The sequence below is a fragment of the Podarcis filfolensis genome (assembly GCF_964270895.1).
Source record: "Podarcis filfolensis genome assembly, chromosome: 9".
Lineage (NCBI taxonomy): Eukaryota > Metazoa > Chordata > Lepidosauria > Squamata > Lacertidae > Podarcis > Podarcis filfolensis.
This window is the reverse complement of record NC_139610.1, coordinates 22,491,363-22,510,093: the sequence shown is the minus strand read 5'-3', so window position 1 is coordinate 22,510,093 and position 18,731 is coordinate 22,491,363. Positions and strand designations below refer to the sequence as shown.

Here is an 18,731-nt window from a genome sequence, read left to right as displayed (position 1 = left end):
CCGTCTCCACTTCTCCCGGCTCATTGTATCTGTTTCTCTTTCCTTTTCTCTTTGCCCAGATACATCAGAGTCAATTTGCCAAGTACGTGGCAACTATCACTTTTCATAACGTGTTGTTCTCGCTGTAATGTTCTTCTCTTCCACCTTTTTAATGTTCTTAAGTGTATTTTATGTTTATTTCTGTACAGTGAATCGTACCGTTGCATTAACAGCCAGTTTAGTTTGTTCTCAAATTGTCCAGTGTGCAGAGAAGCCTATGTAGGATAGGGGAGACAGACTTGTATGGTGGTTCAAACTGCGGAGCCTGTTTTAAAATCCAATCTGTCTCTTAAAAGTTGAACACTCATAAAAAAATAAAAAATGTCTGGAGAGCAAATTGTTCAGCTCCTCCTTGGTTGGGGCCCTGCATTTAAAATGTATTGCATTTTGTTATCAAAAAGCCATGCAGGGAGAAAATGCCACGTCAGTGTAAAATTCTATTGTGGGTGTTTGCCTTGCGCAAGACAGATAATTCAATACATAGAATTGTGTTTATTTTGAGTGTAATTCTTTCTAAAAATAGGGTTTTTTTGAATGAATAAATGGTTCACCAGTGAAGATCAGGGTCCACAAGCAAAAACCGTATTCGTTTAAAATGGAGACCCTCAACTTTTATGAAAGCCAGATTGAGTGGTTAAAAGATGGGGTTTGCTATAGGTGCATCTGCAGTCCATATGCTCCACGTAGAACAGTTTTCTAGGGAATCTATTTTTATTTCCACACAGATTGTAGTCCTTTCCCTTTCCCCTTTCCACAACATAAAAATAATGCTAAATCTGTCCTGCTGATTAGTGGTAATGGTAGATCCAGTGTCTGAAAGCTAACATTGGCAGTTGTTTCTTTAAAGTCTAATGTATTATACAATAAACATAACCATATCAGAGCATCTTCCTTTTCAGTGGTAACAAGCTGTTGAAAACTAAAACTTACTACTTAATTTACAAAGAAATTATACTAATAAAAATGTAGAGGGCAGATGCGATTTTTAAAATGCATCATTCTTGCCCTAAAGCTTGGCTTAAAAAAAATGGTTGGAATGAGAGCTGAATCATTCTTTGTAATTGTTGCAACACAGTCTCTGTGGTATTATGGAAAATATATATGCAAAAACCAAAACACTTGTCAGCAATTCTTCCAAATGCAGAGAAAAGTTAGGAGGTTCTCTAATGCTTTCTCATCTCTGTTAGTTTAATAGACTCAGGGCTTCATTTAAAGCTTTTGGATCCCACTAGCCACTGTCTTGAGCTGCCTAACCTTTTACCTTGAGTTTGGAAGTAGAGGTCGCTGCAAAAACTAGTCAAAAGGGAAAACAGCCTGGCAGAATTAGAAGCATAGAATCATAGAATTGTAAAGTTGGAGGGGACCACGCAAGTCATCTGGTCCAATTCCCTGCAATGCAGGAATTTTTTGCCCAACGTGGGACTCGAAAAAATAACCCAGAGATTCAGAGTCTCATGCTCCATAGCCTGAGCTATCATCATTCTGTTATCTTCCTGTCCTAGCCTTGGTACCCCCAAAAAGGCTCTCAGATGTTCACTTAAACTGCCACTTGATTTATCCTTGGGGCTAGTCCAGGATACCTGCTTAGTCCACTGTGCATGAGTGTACCTGGTGGTGCATTTAATTGGGATTGAGCAAACTGAAATGTGTTGTTCAACGTGGTGCATTTGAGGACAGCTCCTTTCAGAATGTTTCAGAATACTAGCAACTTCTGGTGCCCGCATGTAATTTTTAGAAGCTCAAGGGCATTAACCTTATTTGCTGCATTTAGGAAGGTCTTGCTTGGTGTGTACATCAGTCCTCAGTATTGTTGGCACATTGGCTTCTCATTACCAAAACAGCCAGCCCAGCCTTCCTTTCTTAGAATCGGAGACTCATCATTGAACGAGTCCTGTATAACTGCAGGGAATATCCATTGCCCACAACTCACTCACTCTGTTTGTGAGAAGATCTGGAACCCCTCTTATCACGTTCATAAGAAAACATTGACAAACTTGAACCTTACTGGGAAAGTACTATTTATCTGTCTTGTTTTTACTTAGGAGCATGGAGCATATCTCATGGATAAAATGATTTTTGATTTTGATTTTTTTAAAGAAGGGTCTCATGGCTTGGCAGTGGAACTGGTCAAGCTGTTAAAGCTGTTCACTCCCTTGATATTTTGTTAGTGGACAAGAAAGTTAGGGGAGCACTTTTGGCTATCTTTATACAGTGGACCCTTGGGTTACATTACCTTTGGGTAACGTAACTTTCAGGTTGCGAACACAGCAAACCCGGAAGTGTATACTTCTGGGTTTCACCGCACACGCATGCTCAGAAGGGTACCTCCGGTTATGAAGATTTTGGGATACGGCCGGGCCTTCAGAACGGATCCCATTCGTAACCGGAGGTACCACTGTACTGTAGAACCTCTACTTACGTCCCGCTCTACTTAGGCCCGTTCCAAGTTGCGACCGTGGCAAACCCGGAAGTAAACACCGGGTTTGCCATGATTTGCGCATGCGCAGAAGCATCTGCAGCCATTTGCACATGCACAGAAGCATCTGCCGCTGTCCGCACATGCGCAGAAGCGGGCTGCTGCCAAATGCACCTGTGCAGAAACAGGCTGCCACTGAATGCACCTGCGCACAACGCCGCTTCTATCAGCGACCTTTTTCTCCATAAGGACGGGCCTCCAGAATGGATTGTAGTTGTGAATAGAGGTTCCACTGTACTTCTAGGAGGAGATTTTTTTTATTTTAAGAAAATAATAAAAGTTGTGCTGGATCAGATCAAAGGCCCTTGTAGTTCTTACAGTGGCTAGCCAGACACCTCTGGGAAGCGAAGAAGGTCATGAGCTCACCAGTTCTCACACCTCTTGTAATTCCCAGAAACTGGTATTCAAAGGCACACTGTCTCTGTTACATAGTACCACAAGCCTTCATGACTCATAGCCACTGATAGCATCATCCTCCATGACTTTGTCTAAATTCCTTTTGCAACCATCCAGGTTGGTGGCCATTATATAATAATTTTCTATATCTTGTAGAAAATATTTTTGAAATTTAAAAATTGCCCTTTATTTAGAATGGCTTTCAGGACAGTATATGAAAATAATTAAAATTACAAATACAGTGGTACTGTACCCCGGTTTTCGAACATCTCCATTGAGAAACATTTGAGTTTACAAAAACCATAAACCCAGAAGTAAATGGTTCGGTTTTCGAATACGCCTTGGAAGTCAAACATGCCATGGGGCTTCCGCTGAGTGCAAGATCCTGAGGCCTACCTGTTGGCTGTTGAGTTTTTGGTTTTCGAACGTTTCAGAACTTGAATGGTCTTCTGGAACGGATTACGTTCAAAAACTGAGGTATCATGGTACATTTTGAAACAAACCACCAGTACAATAAAATTAAATGAAACCAATGAACCATCTGTTAGGATATTTCCGTTCCACCTTAAAAGGGAGCAGGATGTTTGTGTCACAGCCTGCGTATTTCCTGTTCACAGGATGTTTCTGTTGTGTCTATGCTTTTGTTTCTCTCTCTGTGCCTGACACATTGAAGCAGGCAGTCATGTTTTCTTTGTTCTGACCAACGCTGAATAAAGTTGTAAATAATGCCCTCCTGCGTGCATCTTTCGCTGTGCGAATTCTGCTGATAGAGCGTGCATCAGCTCTGGAATGTGGCAAGCTATTTCTGGAGCTCATGTCACTAATTGATACTGCGTTGTCTACGGGAGATCGATGGATCACAACGGAGACGACTTGGGGGCCATGATGGACTTTGTCTCCCTGGCAGTATCCCAACACCATCTAAATACCATAATCTGTACCTCAAATGCTTGGTTTGCTTTGGAATGTTTACACAACCAGTAAAGACCAGTAATTTTCCTAATTCAAAGACTCACAATATTTTTTTCTTCCTGCCATTCCATTCGTCATATTACTTGGCACTAGTGGGCTGCCCCTTACATGTTACATTTGTAAGCTTTGTGATGGCCATTACCAACAACCATTTTGGTGTGTTTGGTTCGTACTGACTTTCTGGTTGCTGTTCTTTCCCCCAGTTTCCAGCACAATGGAAAGCATTCTGGAATTTCGGTTCAGGTAGAATCAGAGGATTACTTTTTAAATTTACTGTCAGTTTTCTGTGTTGTCTGTATGGCATTGCTGAAGTGATAGTCACAAATGATACTTATTAGAGGTAATTAGTAAAAGGAGGAGAGGAGTATGGAGATCCAGAATTATTTATAGAGCCTAGATGGGAAATGGAGTATGGAAAATTGCACATTTTTAATAATACACTGAAGCAACAGTTAAGAGACATCAGGTTGATGCGATAAAGACAGACATGTACAAACTAAGAAAAAATGAGTTTAATAATAATAAATCAGGTTTTAAAAGCTGACATTCAGATTGTGAATTGCATGTTGGATAAGCACCAGGCTAGCACTTGGGATTTCAACTTAGAGGCTAATAACCAACACCCATATATTTGTAACCTAAGCATCGTATTCTGGTGCATCAGATTCCCCTCACCCCTTGCAGGTCATTGAGTTTCCCCTAGTCTTTCCCCCTTGCTTCTTGGTTTGCAGAGATCTGGTATGGAAAGAAGAGACTCCCATGTTCCAGCTCAGGGACTCTAAAAATGAGTGTGCTATCTCTGAGTACCCCAAGTATGATCTGGGGGCACATAAACAACTGTGGGTCTCAGGATGGTAGACTGTTTGAGAAAGCTCATGTAATCTGTATGCTCTCAGAGGTATGAAGGATGAGCGGACTGTAAGTGTACTTAATAAATGAATGAGACCATGAAGAAGAACTAACAAAGCATACAATAACTGGGATAGGATGGACCAGTGGTCTGACACTCAATGGCAGCTGCATTAACTGACTGGAATAGAAGAAGGAACTACATTGCTTGGTACATTACTTGGCAGTTATGGCCTCTCTGGTATCCTCCTCGTCCACTTCTAGGTAGTATGTTGGTACCACGTTTCAGGGTCAGTTTTAGTATAGCCTATGCAATGGCTTACATACAAGATATTGGTAAGCCTTATAGCAATCTGTTTACATGTATGCATATAATGAAAGAGAATTGATTCATGCTGAAGACAATATCTCTTGTCAAACTGTGTTAATGTCACACTGAGCCAATGGTTTGGAACTCCGGCAGTTAAGTGCTCTAATGCATTTTACATTAGCAGTAGTTATGGGAAATCGTAATATCTTTATGCTCTGATTCGGTTAACTGTGTCCATTTCTTATGCTATAATTTTGTATGCACGTCTCATAAGTGATTTACAAACCAGAGACACTGCTTCTGTACATAGAACAGGTTTGCACCTGGATCCCTTTGTGTAACATCACAGGAGACTTTAATACTAGACAATTCAGTAAAGATTCCAGTATCTTTTTTAAGTTTTGCAAATATTTACCTTTCAGAGTCATATGATTTCTATCTATCTCTGAAATTACTTTGTCTTCCTTTGTTTTATGAACTGGTACATGGGCTTCCAAGACCTTTCTTTTCAGTGTCAATGACCAAATAGAATTTTTCTTGTTACACAACTTACTTGCTTAGTTCTCCCCCCCCCCCCAACAAAAAATACATTCAGAAGACATGGCATCTGAACTTGGATCACTTGAAAATAGTGAATGTAACTATTTAGTTCATCTTTCACTTGTGTATGTCCTTTAGATGTGAAGTGGTTATTTTCCAGCTTTTCCAATAAGTGTAACATGATCATACACATGAAGATTGTACCCTCTTTTTTTTCATTACAACAAGTGATGAAGGGAAATTGCTTGGGAAATTTTATTTCCGCTAATGAATGGATAGATAAATATCATTAATGGCTAAATTCAGGTTTCTTTAAAATAAAAAAGTACACCTGCAGGTTTGAAACTACCTAATCAGAAAGTAGTGGATTTAAAGTTTCTTTTAGAGAAGGACAGACAGCTATGTGCCCCTACATTTGTACCCTTGATTATTGAGGTCGAAAGCCTTGAGAAGACTCTTCAGACATTTGAGCATGAATCCAAGGGGTGGAAAGCCTCTTCTTGGCTGCTACCCCATTCCACCCGTAAGGACAAAAAAACCCTATACTTTTGTTTCGGAGAAGTGTATGGGGTGGCAGATAATGGAGGTCTATGTGTGTGTGCCTGAAGACTTGAAGCAGGGAGACCTCTGCTTGCCTCAGATTTCTTTGCAACAGTTCAAGGATCTCACATTACAGAGCACTTCTGTTTGAATTGGCGACCCATATACCTAGTTTCCTTAAAAATAGGTTGCTTCTTAGTGGTGTTTGACTCTCTCTTTTTATAAGAACATAAGAAGAGTAATGCCGGATCAGAGCAAAAGTCCACCCAGTCCAGCATTCTCTTTCCTTCAGAGTGTTGGACTAAATGTCTCTGGAAAGCTGACAAGCAGTGCATGAAAGTGATGACTGATTTCTGTGGTTGTGGTCTCTGGTATCCAGTATTCAAAGAGAGCTTCCCTCCCAGACTGTTACCAAAGCCAGCAATCTGTTGTACACTTTGCTCACTGTTTCTGCAGCTAAGTTGTTGCATCATCTTGCCCTTTCTCTTCTTTGGGCACTGAGTACAACATCTTGCCCTTGCTGCATTAATGTTATCCTGGACTGAACAGCATGTACTCTCAATTTACTTTCTTTCTCGGTATTGGCTAACACACTTCCATAGTAAAATTGTTAATGGGTCATGCAGCAAAAATCTTGGATTAATGAGTTCGACTTGTTCATGGAGCAGGTTGCGAAGGGTGGTGGCCAATAAAACAAGGAGAACATTTTGACCTTGCTGGAGTAGATTGTGGTTAGTTACTTACTGAAGCAATTTGAGTCTTTTTTTTTAGAGCAGTTGATAAAAACCACTGATGTAAAGTCCTTAAAACATGCTGCTCTTCATTTCTTGTGGTGGACAGTCTGTAGGGTAGTTCTGTAAATGGTGTTACAACTGAAATCATTTCTTTTTAATAAAGTCAGTTGCAGCTAGGATTGTAGCTAAAATGAGAGACAAAACTAAAAACTAAAACTAAAAATCTTTTTTAAAAATAATAATAATTTGAAAACTGAATATACCACTCCAGCCCAAAACAATAGCACAATGAATACTGTGCATACTCAGTTGCCACCGAATGAACGGTAGCAATTGGAAAAGTAAAAGGTAATGGGAAGTAGGAGGAGAAAAATGAATAACTAGCTGGTACCCTAAACAAGAACACTTGCATATTATTAATGTTACTCATTAATAAGAGTGCAAAAAGTGCTTTTTGAGTACAAAACACTTAAAATGCCTTGCATGAGGAACAATAATATTTCAAAAATCAAGAAGCTTTAATTGGAGCATTTGGTGTTAAAAGAGTCTGTGATTTGAGCAAGGGAATGTAGAAGATCTCATGTTCAGTGCTCAGCAGATCTAGTTAAAAAGGGTCCCAGCCTGGGAAAGCTCTTGGAGAATTTCCATCCTTCAGAGTGGGCACTACTGGACTACTTGAAACAATGGCAGTTGAACCAAAGACAACTTTACATGTTAAACAACATACAGAGCCAGTTAAACTGAGGTCATATCATGACAAAAGCAAAGTGTATGCACCATGGTTCAACTTAAGCTCTTGCCTGCTTCCAACATAAGCATTTGAAATGACCGGCTGGTACTAATTAACTTTGCAGAGCCAGAAAAGAAATTCTAAGATGGGTTGCACTAACTGGCACAATGTCGCAAGCTGTTAATATTGTCCTAATATTGCAGGGATGTAACTTGTAGATAGGTATTCCTGCAAAGGCGTGGAGCCCAAAACCTGTTACTATTTTTGCAGCATTTGGTAGCCAGCCATTAATCTAGAATGTTCTGTATGCAAATACTGATGTAGTCACTCTTCAGATGGCATTTTTAAAATAAAGACCTGGTAGGTAGCCATCTGGCTGACGAGCCTACTTTGACGACATATTTTATGGTATACTTAAATGCTTGGATTCCATAGTTTTATTGATCTTCTAAACCATATGTTCAGATGCTTTAGACAAATTAATATTTTGATGACAATTCTTAATGTACCTTTTCACCTTGTGTTGGTAATTGATTTTTTTATTTTTTGGAAGGGGGGTTGCTGCAGATCTACAATAAGGTCGAAACATCACAGGCATGGTCAAAAGAAAAAAGTACTTTTCAAATAGTTACAGGTGTTAAATCGCAAAGCCAGTGAGGTGCTATCTGTTAATATCATCTTCGGTGTGACACAATGAGAATCAGTTGTTCCCCACTGCCATTGTTACAGATTTCATTTACCATAGGAAAGCATGTGGTTTTTGCATATTCATTTATCTGCTGTGGATCCTGCTGCTAGATTTTCCAGGTCTATCCTTAAGTTAAACAAAAAACCAGTGTGTATTTTGCCTGCGTATTTTTTTAAGAACCATTCTCACATCCTCGTGTAACTATTTTTGATGAACAACTTGGATAAATACAATGAGGGGTTGTTTATCAAATTTGCGGATGACACCGGACTGGGAGAGGTGGCTAATGCTGGAGAAGATAGAATCAGGATTCTTGGTGACTTTAAATGATTGGAGAACTGGGTCCATACTAACAAAATGAATTTCAGTAGGGACAGGTGTCAGGTAGGAAGAACCAGCAGCACAAATATGAAATGAGGGACACTTGGCTTGTTCGTAGTACACATGAAAAGGATCTAGGGTTCTTAGTAGTCCATAGGCTTCATAGAAGCTTCAGCAGTAGGGTGCAGCAGGAGAAAAAAGCTAATTCTATTCTAGGCTGCATCAGCAGAAGTACAGTGCCCTGATCAAGAGAAGTAATACTACAGCTCTGTTCTGCCTTGATCAGACCTCACCTCAAGCACTTTGTCCAGTTCCAGGCACCACTGTTTAAGAAGGATATTAACAAGCTGGAACATGTGCAGAGGAGGTGACCAAGATGATCAAGGGTCTGGAAATCAAGCCTTATGAAGAACAGTTGTGAGAACTGGATACGTTTAGTCTGGTAAAGAGGAGACTGAGAGGAGATATGATCAGTGATGAAGCTGCATGCTCCACTACTGGGGGTGGAGAGCAGGCAGGGGCGTGGCTAGTGTCCCCTGGGGGTATGGCATGCCACCCGCAAGGGCGTGGCATGCATTCTGGGGGCGTGGTGCACTGCTGGCGCATGTCGGGGGCACTGCAGTGGCACCCTACCAGAATAGTGGTGCCGGGGGTGGTCCACTCCCTCCACACTCCCGTTCCTCCACCAGTGGATATGGTAGCCATCTTCAAATATCTAAAATGCTATCACATGGAAGATGGAGCAAGCTTGTTTTTTTCCTGCTACACTAGGCTGCACTGGTGGTCACGGCACTTGGATACACCTGAAATGGCAGTAAAGCAAAGCATCTTGGTAACACCAGGGTAACAGCGCTTAGTCCTGGTTTGGCTTCCTTTGGAAGATTTTACTTGCATCCTACAGCCTTTTGTGTAATATTTGAGTTGATCTATAAATGTAAAGGTTGAGAGCAGGGCTCGTTTTTTCAACAGAAACTCACTGGAACTCAGTTCTGGCACCTCCTAGGTGGGTGCCATTGCCATTATAAGAGAACAAAGGAGGCGTTCATGGGGAGTTCTGGCACCTATTATTCTAGAAAAATAGCACTGGTTGAGAGTATGTGGAGACATAGTGTTACACTCCAGCAGACAGCTAAAGCAACGGCCCTGTTTCAGATCTCCAGATAAAAGCACCTCACCCAAAACTGATACTTTTTCAGAGCCCAGCTCTCTGCTTCATTTTCTGTTTTTCTCTTGAAAAATGCTTCTATTGCTTACTACTCAGCTAGTTTGTTTGTTCTCCCTGGCTACAGTGGGGAGCAAGGGTGAGTCATCTTTTCTCAACTATCTCCTAGTCATCTTGGGTTATGTACCTATTTACCTGTTGTGTAAATAGGTTGTTCCCAGCCTCATTGACAAGGGACTATTAAGTCACCAGGAGTACTCCTGGCTCTGTTAATCCTCTTCAGTCTAAACCTCAAGTTTTGCAGGGTATTAACATAGGACCACATTTACTGAGGCAAGGAAATTGGTGCCCCAGACCCATAAAGTACTTTAAACAATGGTTTTGGGGGTTGTTTTTCTTTTTTGACTTAAATCCTGAGTCTCCGAGTCAAACCAAGGGTATGGTTTGAAGGCTGCGTCTCTGGATCAGCTTTTGTTTGAAAAATGACACAGGAGATACCATCTGCATTATTTATTTATTAAATTTGTTTCCTGACCTTCCTCCCCAAGCAGCCCTCAATACGTTATAACAGTATAATTTAAAATCAATTCAAAACATACTTAAAATACGCATAAACTATGAAAAGCCATCTTAAAAAATTCAAGTATGTTTAGAACAGCTTAAAATGTACAGTGGTGCCTCGCAAGACGAAATTAATTCGTTCCGCGAGTCTTTTCGTCTTGCGATGTTTTTCGTCTTGTGAAGCACGGTGCATCGCAACTGCGCCTCTTCAAGCGGCTTTAGGAAAAAAGCGAACAAACTCGCAAGACGTTTTCGTCTTGCGAAGCAAGCCCATAGGGAAAATCGTCTTGCGAAGCGACGCAAAAACCGAAAAACCCTTTCGTCTTGCGCGTTTTTCGTCTTGCGAGGCATTCGTCTTGTGAGGCACCACTGTATGAAAGCAAACACATACCCTGCCTATTCTATGATATGCTTTGTAATTCTATCTTTAACAAATACTTTCCACCAGTTTTCTCAGAAAAGGCATTAAACTAGCCAGTCTGTAATTTCATAGTTTCTCCCTGGATCCCTTTCCAGTCCTTCCTAAGTCAATCATAGTGACCAGTTAACATTTTTGTTAGGTTTTGATCAGCAACCTTTTTCAGCTGTGGGCCGGTCCACCATTCCTCAGACCATGTGGTGGTCCAGACTATATTTTTTTTTGGGGGGGGGAATGAACGAATTCCTATGACCCACAAATAACCGAGAGTTGCATTTTAAATAAAAGCACACATTCTACTCATGTAAAAACACCAGGCAGGCCCCACAAATAACCCAGAGATGCATTTTAAATAAAAGGACACATTCTACTCATGTAAAAACATGCTGATTCCTGGACCATCCATGGGGCTGGCTTGAGAAGGCGATTGGGCCGCATCTGGCCCACGGGCCTTAGGTTGCCTACCCCTGGCTTAGAACATCAACTCGTCACTACTATTGGCCTCAGACTCCCTTCCTGGAAAAGTTAGTACAGTCACAGGGATTTGCCTTGTATCTTCTGTAAAGATAGATGCAAAGAATTGATGCAGCTTCTCTACAATCTCCTTTTCCTCCTTTGGCACAAATTTGACTCTCTTGTCATCCCAAGGTTCTACTGCCTCCCTAGCTGGTCTCCTGCTACTAATGTCTTTACACAATCTTTTGTTGGTCTTTGTGCGTGGTTTTGTTTGTTTGTTTAGCAATGTGCTCCTCAAATTATTTTTTTAGCATCCTTATTGCCAGCTTGCATTTCTTTTGCCAGAATTTGTGTTCTGTTTTGCTCTGCTCATTTGGACAAGACTTCCATTTTCTGAAGGAAGCCTTGTAACCTCTAATAATTTCTTGACTGCTCATTAACTACATTGACATCATATTGGCCCCGCTGGTACTTTTTCTGATCTGCAGTATAGATTCTAGTTGAGCTTCTGTTATTGTGATTTTGAATAACCCCCGACTGTTCATGGGAGATTTGACCCTCTTTGCTTTGCTTTTCAATTTTCCTTTTCACCAGATCCATCATTTTTTAGACATTTTCTCTTTTGAAGTCCAGTGTGACAGTGTTTGACCACTGTCCAGCAAACCATGTAGGCGCGACCTGACATTTGCAACCTTTGTACAATGCAGGCAAGTCGCCATGCATTCAGCATACCCATCGCAAACCTAATTATATCTCTAATGAACAAGTCACCCACTACTAGGAGATCCCCACTCCTTGGAGAAGTATCCTTGATGTGAGGGGATAGTTGTTTGCCTCCCAAGAAATGGGCTCCTTCTACAGCAGGGTTTCCCTCGGGTCTCCAGTTGTTTTTGGACTACAGTTCCCATCATCCCTAACCACTGGTCCTGCTAGCTAGGGATGATGGGAGTTGTAGTCCAAAAACAACTGGAGATCCAAGTTTGGGAAACCCTGTCCTACAGTACCATTTTGCTGTTCCTCAGAGTTATACTCTCCTTCCCCAAGGCCCTCACTCCCTTTTTCAGCAGAGGAACTGGCACCCTGGGAATAAGTTACCACTGTCCCATTTATTAAAGCTTCATTCTCCAATCCCTCTAACTTTCTCAGCTGCCTCGAGGGGACAGAGTTGTTCCTCGAGGGTCAGGAGCTTATTGTACTGAGCACGCAGCCACAACCTCTATCCAGGAGGCAGAGAGTCATTCGTGGGATATTGTGCACAATACAGAGCTCCCACCCCTTCCTGGTATTCTACCTGCATCCTTGTTGGTCTTGTTGAGTTTTTTGGATTTGGAGCTTGGAATTGGTTAGGCAAAAAAAGCGGGCAATGGAGAGTCGTCTACACTAGGCTACCAGCCCTGTGGCCAAACTAACACCGTTTTATTAACATTTGTGTATTGTCTCCCAACCTTACAGCAGAGAGAGGCAGAGTGTGTGCAGTCACTATGTAATCCGACAGTGTTCTTTTCCCTGGTTCACAAGTATAATCCACTGGCAGATAGGAGCCTTGTCTGCTTAATAGAGGGCAATACCGATCTCATTTCATTTTTGAGGCTTGGTTGTGTCCTGGGAGGGGGCCATTTCAGTTGAATTACTGAAGTGAAACAAAAGGAGAGTGATGAAATGATTAGGAGAAGGGGCTTTTAAGTTTTTTTAATAAACCAGACCCTTTTGAAACTGCTGGTGGTTTTGGTAGCAACAACAGAGCTCTGCTCACCGCCAGCTGTTCTTCCTTCCCATGGTCAGTCTAGGAAGGAAGAATGGAGGTAGTGCCTCTAATAGGTGCCTTAAAATAGGGGAGAGCGGGAGAAGGAAAAGTGCAAGGAAAAAACCATAAGGACTCCCTGATGCAATTGCAAGCCACCCACTCCTGAAATATCAACCCTCAATTTGTCACCTGTGAATGGCAGAGGTCAATTGTTCCTCGCTCTGGATGGGAGAAAGATTGGGTAATGTGCCTTGTGTGTTACTATCAAACTCATCTTCTGCTTTCAGAAAATCTCTTCCTCTCAGCCTCTTACTAAAACTTAATTGTGAATCTAAGTTTTAGGAAAAAATGGTGGTGCTATTACGTGGCTGTTACTGAAATTAGAATAATTCCCTGTAAGAGTGTACTCAGATGGTTGAGTACGGATCAGTTTGGAAGTGAAACTTGTTCCTCCAAAATTAGGGTAGTGGATTCTATATATTTGGGGGACATTGTAGGTATGAAGAAGGGCATATGTTTGTGAATTAAAAGAAAACAACAAAAATAACAAAACAAAACTTAATGGAAGGGACCTGTGAGCTTACAGATTGTTTATGCAGTTAAGCATATAGAAAGAGTTTGGTGAAATCAGAAGTCATGTGTTACAATCAAATCTATGGCTGAGAACAGTGAGGCACAGTGTTAATATGTGAGTTGAAAGGGAATTAACCTGCTTAAGCCCCTAAAAACTTGTAGTAAGTATCCTGGAAGCAGAGAATTTGAGTTGGGGGGTGCCTTTTCTTCTCCAGAACTGCATTCTCTCAGCTCATCAAGTTTAGGGTCAGTAGCCCTCCAGTGCAGGAGGGAAAGTCCTGCAGCAGTTTGGTAAGTAAAAAATACATTTGACCCTTTTCCTGCCCACTCCCCATTCACCCACAAGAAGCCTATACCAGTGCTGCAAGACTTGGGTTCGAGGCTATCTGAAGCCATAGAGAGGGGGAGCACTTCTTAGAGTCTGGTGGCGAGCAATAGCCTATCATTTCAGAGTCTAGTTTTGATAAGTGGTGGTAAGGATCTAACATAATGCTTCTACTCAGCAGTTTCAATTATTATTGGACTGCTGAAGGGATAACTTCCTTTTTAAAGTCGCACAAGGTCATTATTGCATATCTGTTGTGACATTTCCCTTTTTTAATTTGACAGTTGCCAATCATGATTTGTGGTCTTGGTCCACAGTTCCAGTTCCGAAACTTGTCTCTCGTCCGCATTGCTGGCCTGGAAGCCTGTGAAGGGTTCCAGAGGCTGAGCACGCAAAGTAGTGGGTAGTAGTTGGGCAGATGGTGAAGCAGCTCAGTCTGCTCCCAAGGGACAAGTTATGCATATTGTGGAGCTAGGCCAGCGTTGTCGGCTTTACAGTCCCCATGGACCCTATTGGTTCTTTCAGTCACCTGATTCCTCCTGGGATGTAATCTGCCACATTGCTGTCCACCCATCTGCAGTGGTGGCACTGCAGAGCTGTTAAAATTAGGCCAGCGATTCCTGCTGCTTGCAGGGAATAAGATGCCTTGGTCCTACTGCCAGAGCCCCAGCTGCCTTATATCTAGTTTCGTCCTTGTTTATTTAATGAGAGATTTATTTACTGCATTCAAGTTGTGCCAGTAACCATTAAATGTTTGTTGGGAAAGTGATGTGATACTTGACTGAAAGAGGGCAGAGTCTGACCCTGGTTGTGTAGTGGGGCGTCATGTCCCTGATTTTTCCTGTATTTGCATGTTACAAAATTGGGGCTGTATGCACAGCATTCAAAATTTGCCAGGCACATTTTGTATGTGGTTGTCAGCCACTTGTGACCAAGTGAAGATGCCCGAGTGCTAGGATGGCACCTGTTACTTCCAACATCTGGAGGTGCATGGCTGGGGATCCTTGGGTCTTGCCTGTTTTCACACACTAACAACACATCCTGTAAAATGCTATCTGTGGTATTTTATATGCACAATCAGAACAAATTTTAGGAACCAAAAGGTTGTATTGAAAAATACGACTTTTGAGCCATCTAACCTGAAAATGGCAACTAGACATTCCATTTTAGCGATTGTAACCCTGGTTTAAGGAACCATTTGGTGCCTAGCTTATATATCTGAGTTTCTAACAGTGTACAGTGGTACCTCGGGTTAAGTACTTAATTCGTTCCGGAGGTCTGTTCTTAACCTGAAACTGCTCTTAACCTGAAGCACCACTTTAGCAAATGGGGCCTCCTGCTGCCGCCGCACCGCCGGAGCCTAATTTCTGTTCTTATCCTGAAGCAAAGTTCTTAACCTGAAGCACTATTTCTGGGTTAGCGGAGTGTGTAACCTGAAGTGTATGTAACCTGAAGCGTATGTAACCCGAGGTACCACTGTATATGTACCATTTCTGTAGCACATAAAGCAACCCTTAAGATATTATTTTTATGCATATTTGGTAGCCTTTTAATACACATTTTTGTGAATGGGAGCCTCTGTGTGCCTGAAAAGATTACTTGCTCAGAAAAGCTTTGTAGGCCTATATTGCTACAATATCCTTTTCCAACCCTGGCATTCCCACAATGATATTCCAGCAGCTTGCCAGTAAGATCTATAAGACAAGAAAGTTTCTATTAACTTGATAGTCCATTAAACGGAGACTGTCTGAACTGGGGCTACCTCCTGGGACGTGCTGTGTTTTAAAATGCAGCACCAACCATTCTGCTTGTTCTTGATTTCAGAACCTTTTAGCTGAGAAGGTGGAACAACTTATGGAATGGAGTTCAAGGCGCTCAGTCATCCGCATGAATGGAGACAAATTCAGAAGATTTGTGAAGGCCCCGCCTCGCAACTATTCGGTGATTGTAATGTTTACAGCTCTCCAGCCGCAGAGGCAATGTTCTGTTTGCAGGTACGTTTATACCCTTGGAAGCAGAACTTTTTGGTCTTCTCTTTTGATCATCTGCCTTCAGTCAATGTTTTCACATTTATCAGTTCTTTATCAGTTATGTAGTCAACTCACATGTTTGTGTTTATTTGTGAGATACAAGTTGAATGTTAATTCATTAGTTTCTATATTCAGAGGACATTTTATGCTCCATTTACAAATTGCAACAGTTGGGTGCTCTTTAATTTCAGGTTCTTTGGGTTACATATGTTTGTGTACACATACACACACACGCACTTAAACACTTAAAAAAGGCATTCATTATTTCACAAGTTGACTGACTGGTTTCTTCAGAGATCTTTGCCACAACTTAATACAATTTCAGGGCTTTTTGTAACATTCTGCAGCCTTCTATTGCTTGCACTTGGTGATTGCTGTGGAAAACGTTGCTCAAGTCTATTTAACGAGATGCTCCTTAAAAGTTGCAAATTCTAACCTGCAGTAGTGTAGACTGGATCTTGTTGTTTTGTAGGGGAGATACAGCCCCATGTAATAACCTGTCAATTAAGCAATCTAAATACGTGACACATAAAGCACTGCTTGTCACATTGCAAATAGCTGAATGAGAGCATACCTGTATGCCTTGTATACTTGCTGTTTCCCCTATAACACGTTGTTGTTCTTTTTAACTGCATATATTTTGTCTACACATCAATATGGAACCCAGATTCCCCATGGCACATACAAAAGTTCAACTTTTTTTTGAAGAACACATGTTTTTGGGGATGCCACAGGTATGCCCAATGTACAAGTATGCATGCAACATCGGAAACAGCTCTTAAGACATCCACTAAGGAATCACAGTTGTTACAACATTTGTCAAACTGTCAATCATCTGTGGCTTTTCCATGAAGTTACACATTTCCTTTCCAGGACTCCTTGTTACTGTTTGGTTTCACAATCAGCTCCTTTTCTTCAGCATGTGAATTCTCAACAGGCCACTGCAGCTCTTTTTTAGAATGACAGGTTGGCATGATGGAATTGGCTTTGCAGTTGGAATGTGGCTTATTGTTGCTGAGAAACTGTATTATCCTCGGTGGGCTGAAGTTCAGGAACAATCGGAACAGCTTTAAATGGTGCTGTTCTGATTATTATGCAAAATAGCCAGTAACACATTCCCTTATGTTGGTCTGTGCATAAATCTTTTGTTACTAGGATTTAATGCTGTACAAATATTGTCATTTAATAAGAGGATACCATTTACTGCAGTGGGGGAGAAAAGGGCTTAAGGTTCATCCTGCTGTATGGCATGGCAACGACCCTGAACACGTCCCATTAATTTCAGTGAAATTCATTTCCAAGTAAATATTAGGACCGCAGGCTTAGTCATTTCTGCAGAATGCAGCTGGACATCTAAAATAAGAAACAATTAACTCATTGCTTCTAGTTCAAAACGTTTAAAACAAATGTGAAATTGAGATTTAGCTTTGCTGTAGGGTACAATATGAATTAAATGAAGCTGATGTCGCTGCACCTGAAAATAATAACATAAAACGGAAGTTACTCCAATCACCAAGTAATTAAAAGGCAGGAGCTGCACGTATAATAGAGAAGATGAATACAGAGTGCTGTGTTCAGTGCATTTTGGAGTTTTTGCTATGAACAACCTAATGGGCGGTATTCGACTAAACAGTTCTGCTAGTGCAAGCACTTTAGACAGTGCAACAGAACTTCCTCCCCTGTGCTGCATCCCCCGAGTTCTGGGTTTCCCTCCAACCCTCCCTAGAAAATGTTGGGGTTGTATGGGAGTTCACTGCATGCCCCATAGTACCTGCACTAGTGGAAATGCTTAGTTAGATACTGCTGAATGCATCACTGACTGAAGCTACTCTTTTGTATAGCTCTCTTAGACAAGAAGTTGTTTTCAAAGTAATGGTATACCACATACTAATATAGTATTTCTCATATGAATTTTTCCCTTTGGAATCTCTGTACTTTTTTAGCAAAACATCTTTTTTCAATAAGCATGCAATATTAACTTTCTGCATGGAACTGCTCTGAAACAGTCATATTTGATCAATGCATAGGAAATTTCAGTGGGCGGTTGTTGTTGTTTTTCTATGTAGTTCGTCCTTGGGCTTTTAGGTATTTCAGATACTGAGGATGCATTAAGTTGTGAGTTCATAATTCCCTTCAACATATGTTAATAGTTTTAAAAGTTTTCCTTCCAAGGTTGCCCAGAATACCTCTGCCAGCAATACATGATATATTTGGGGCTGAAATATGTATCACTGTGCTATTGTTTTAGTGGAAAGTATGTGATGTGCAGCTCTTTTTAGGAAATTGAGGTATGTGGTCACACCATTGGGTGCGGAGTACAGTGTAATGAGATTCTCATTTTCATTTTTTTTTCCTCCTGAGAGTTTTGAGGCAGTATGGCTGGGAAGACAAATCTTGTGTGTGGGTAGTGCATGTGGGAATCTTCAGAAGTCAAAATCTTTGCCATGTGTTCCAAAAAAGAAAAAAAAATGTGTGTGAGGGGAACAGGTGTGCATGCTTTCCCCACCCTCAATGTTCCTGCACACATCAGACGTGTTCCATGTCTCTTCTCATTTTGAAATTGGAATGTCTGAAGGGGGCTTGTAAGCACATTCAGCTGAACGTACTTAGATTGTGATCAGCTACCCTGACAGCTCAAGGTTAGAAGTCTCTTTCAAACTGTCCAGATCAACAAGGATGGAAGTCAGAAGACTGAGATTGGGCCTGATTCTTGCGCCTCCACTCCTCCTACAAAGCCACTCCCGCACATTCTTTTGAATGCATGAATAGAGCTGGAGTGATAGCTGAATGGTTGGAGGACCAAGGCTTCAATGCTTCTCATTGATCCATGTCCCTTCTTGGGATTAGCACAAGGAGAATAAATTATG

The 18,731-nt window shown here is 41.3% G+C and overlaps 1 protein-coding gene across 2 annotated transcripts in view; it reads left to right on the top strand.

Annotated features, from left to right (window-relative positions):
- The window catches only part of TUSC3 (tumor suppressor candidate 3), a 128,049-nt gene that overhangs the window by 24,026 nt on the left and 85,292 nt on the right, over window positions 1-18,731 (top strand). For both annotated transcript variants that reach the window (XR_014551989.1, XM_083630678.1), the window contains exon 2: window positions 15,659-15,828. Coding sequence is in view for 1 of the 2 variants with exons in the window: in XM_083630678.1 (XP_083486804.1) it covers window positions 15,659-15,828 (170 nt within the window). In the remaining variant the exon portion in view is untranslated. The remainder of the gene's footprint in view (window positions 1-15,658; window positions 15,829-18,731) is intronic.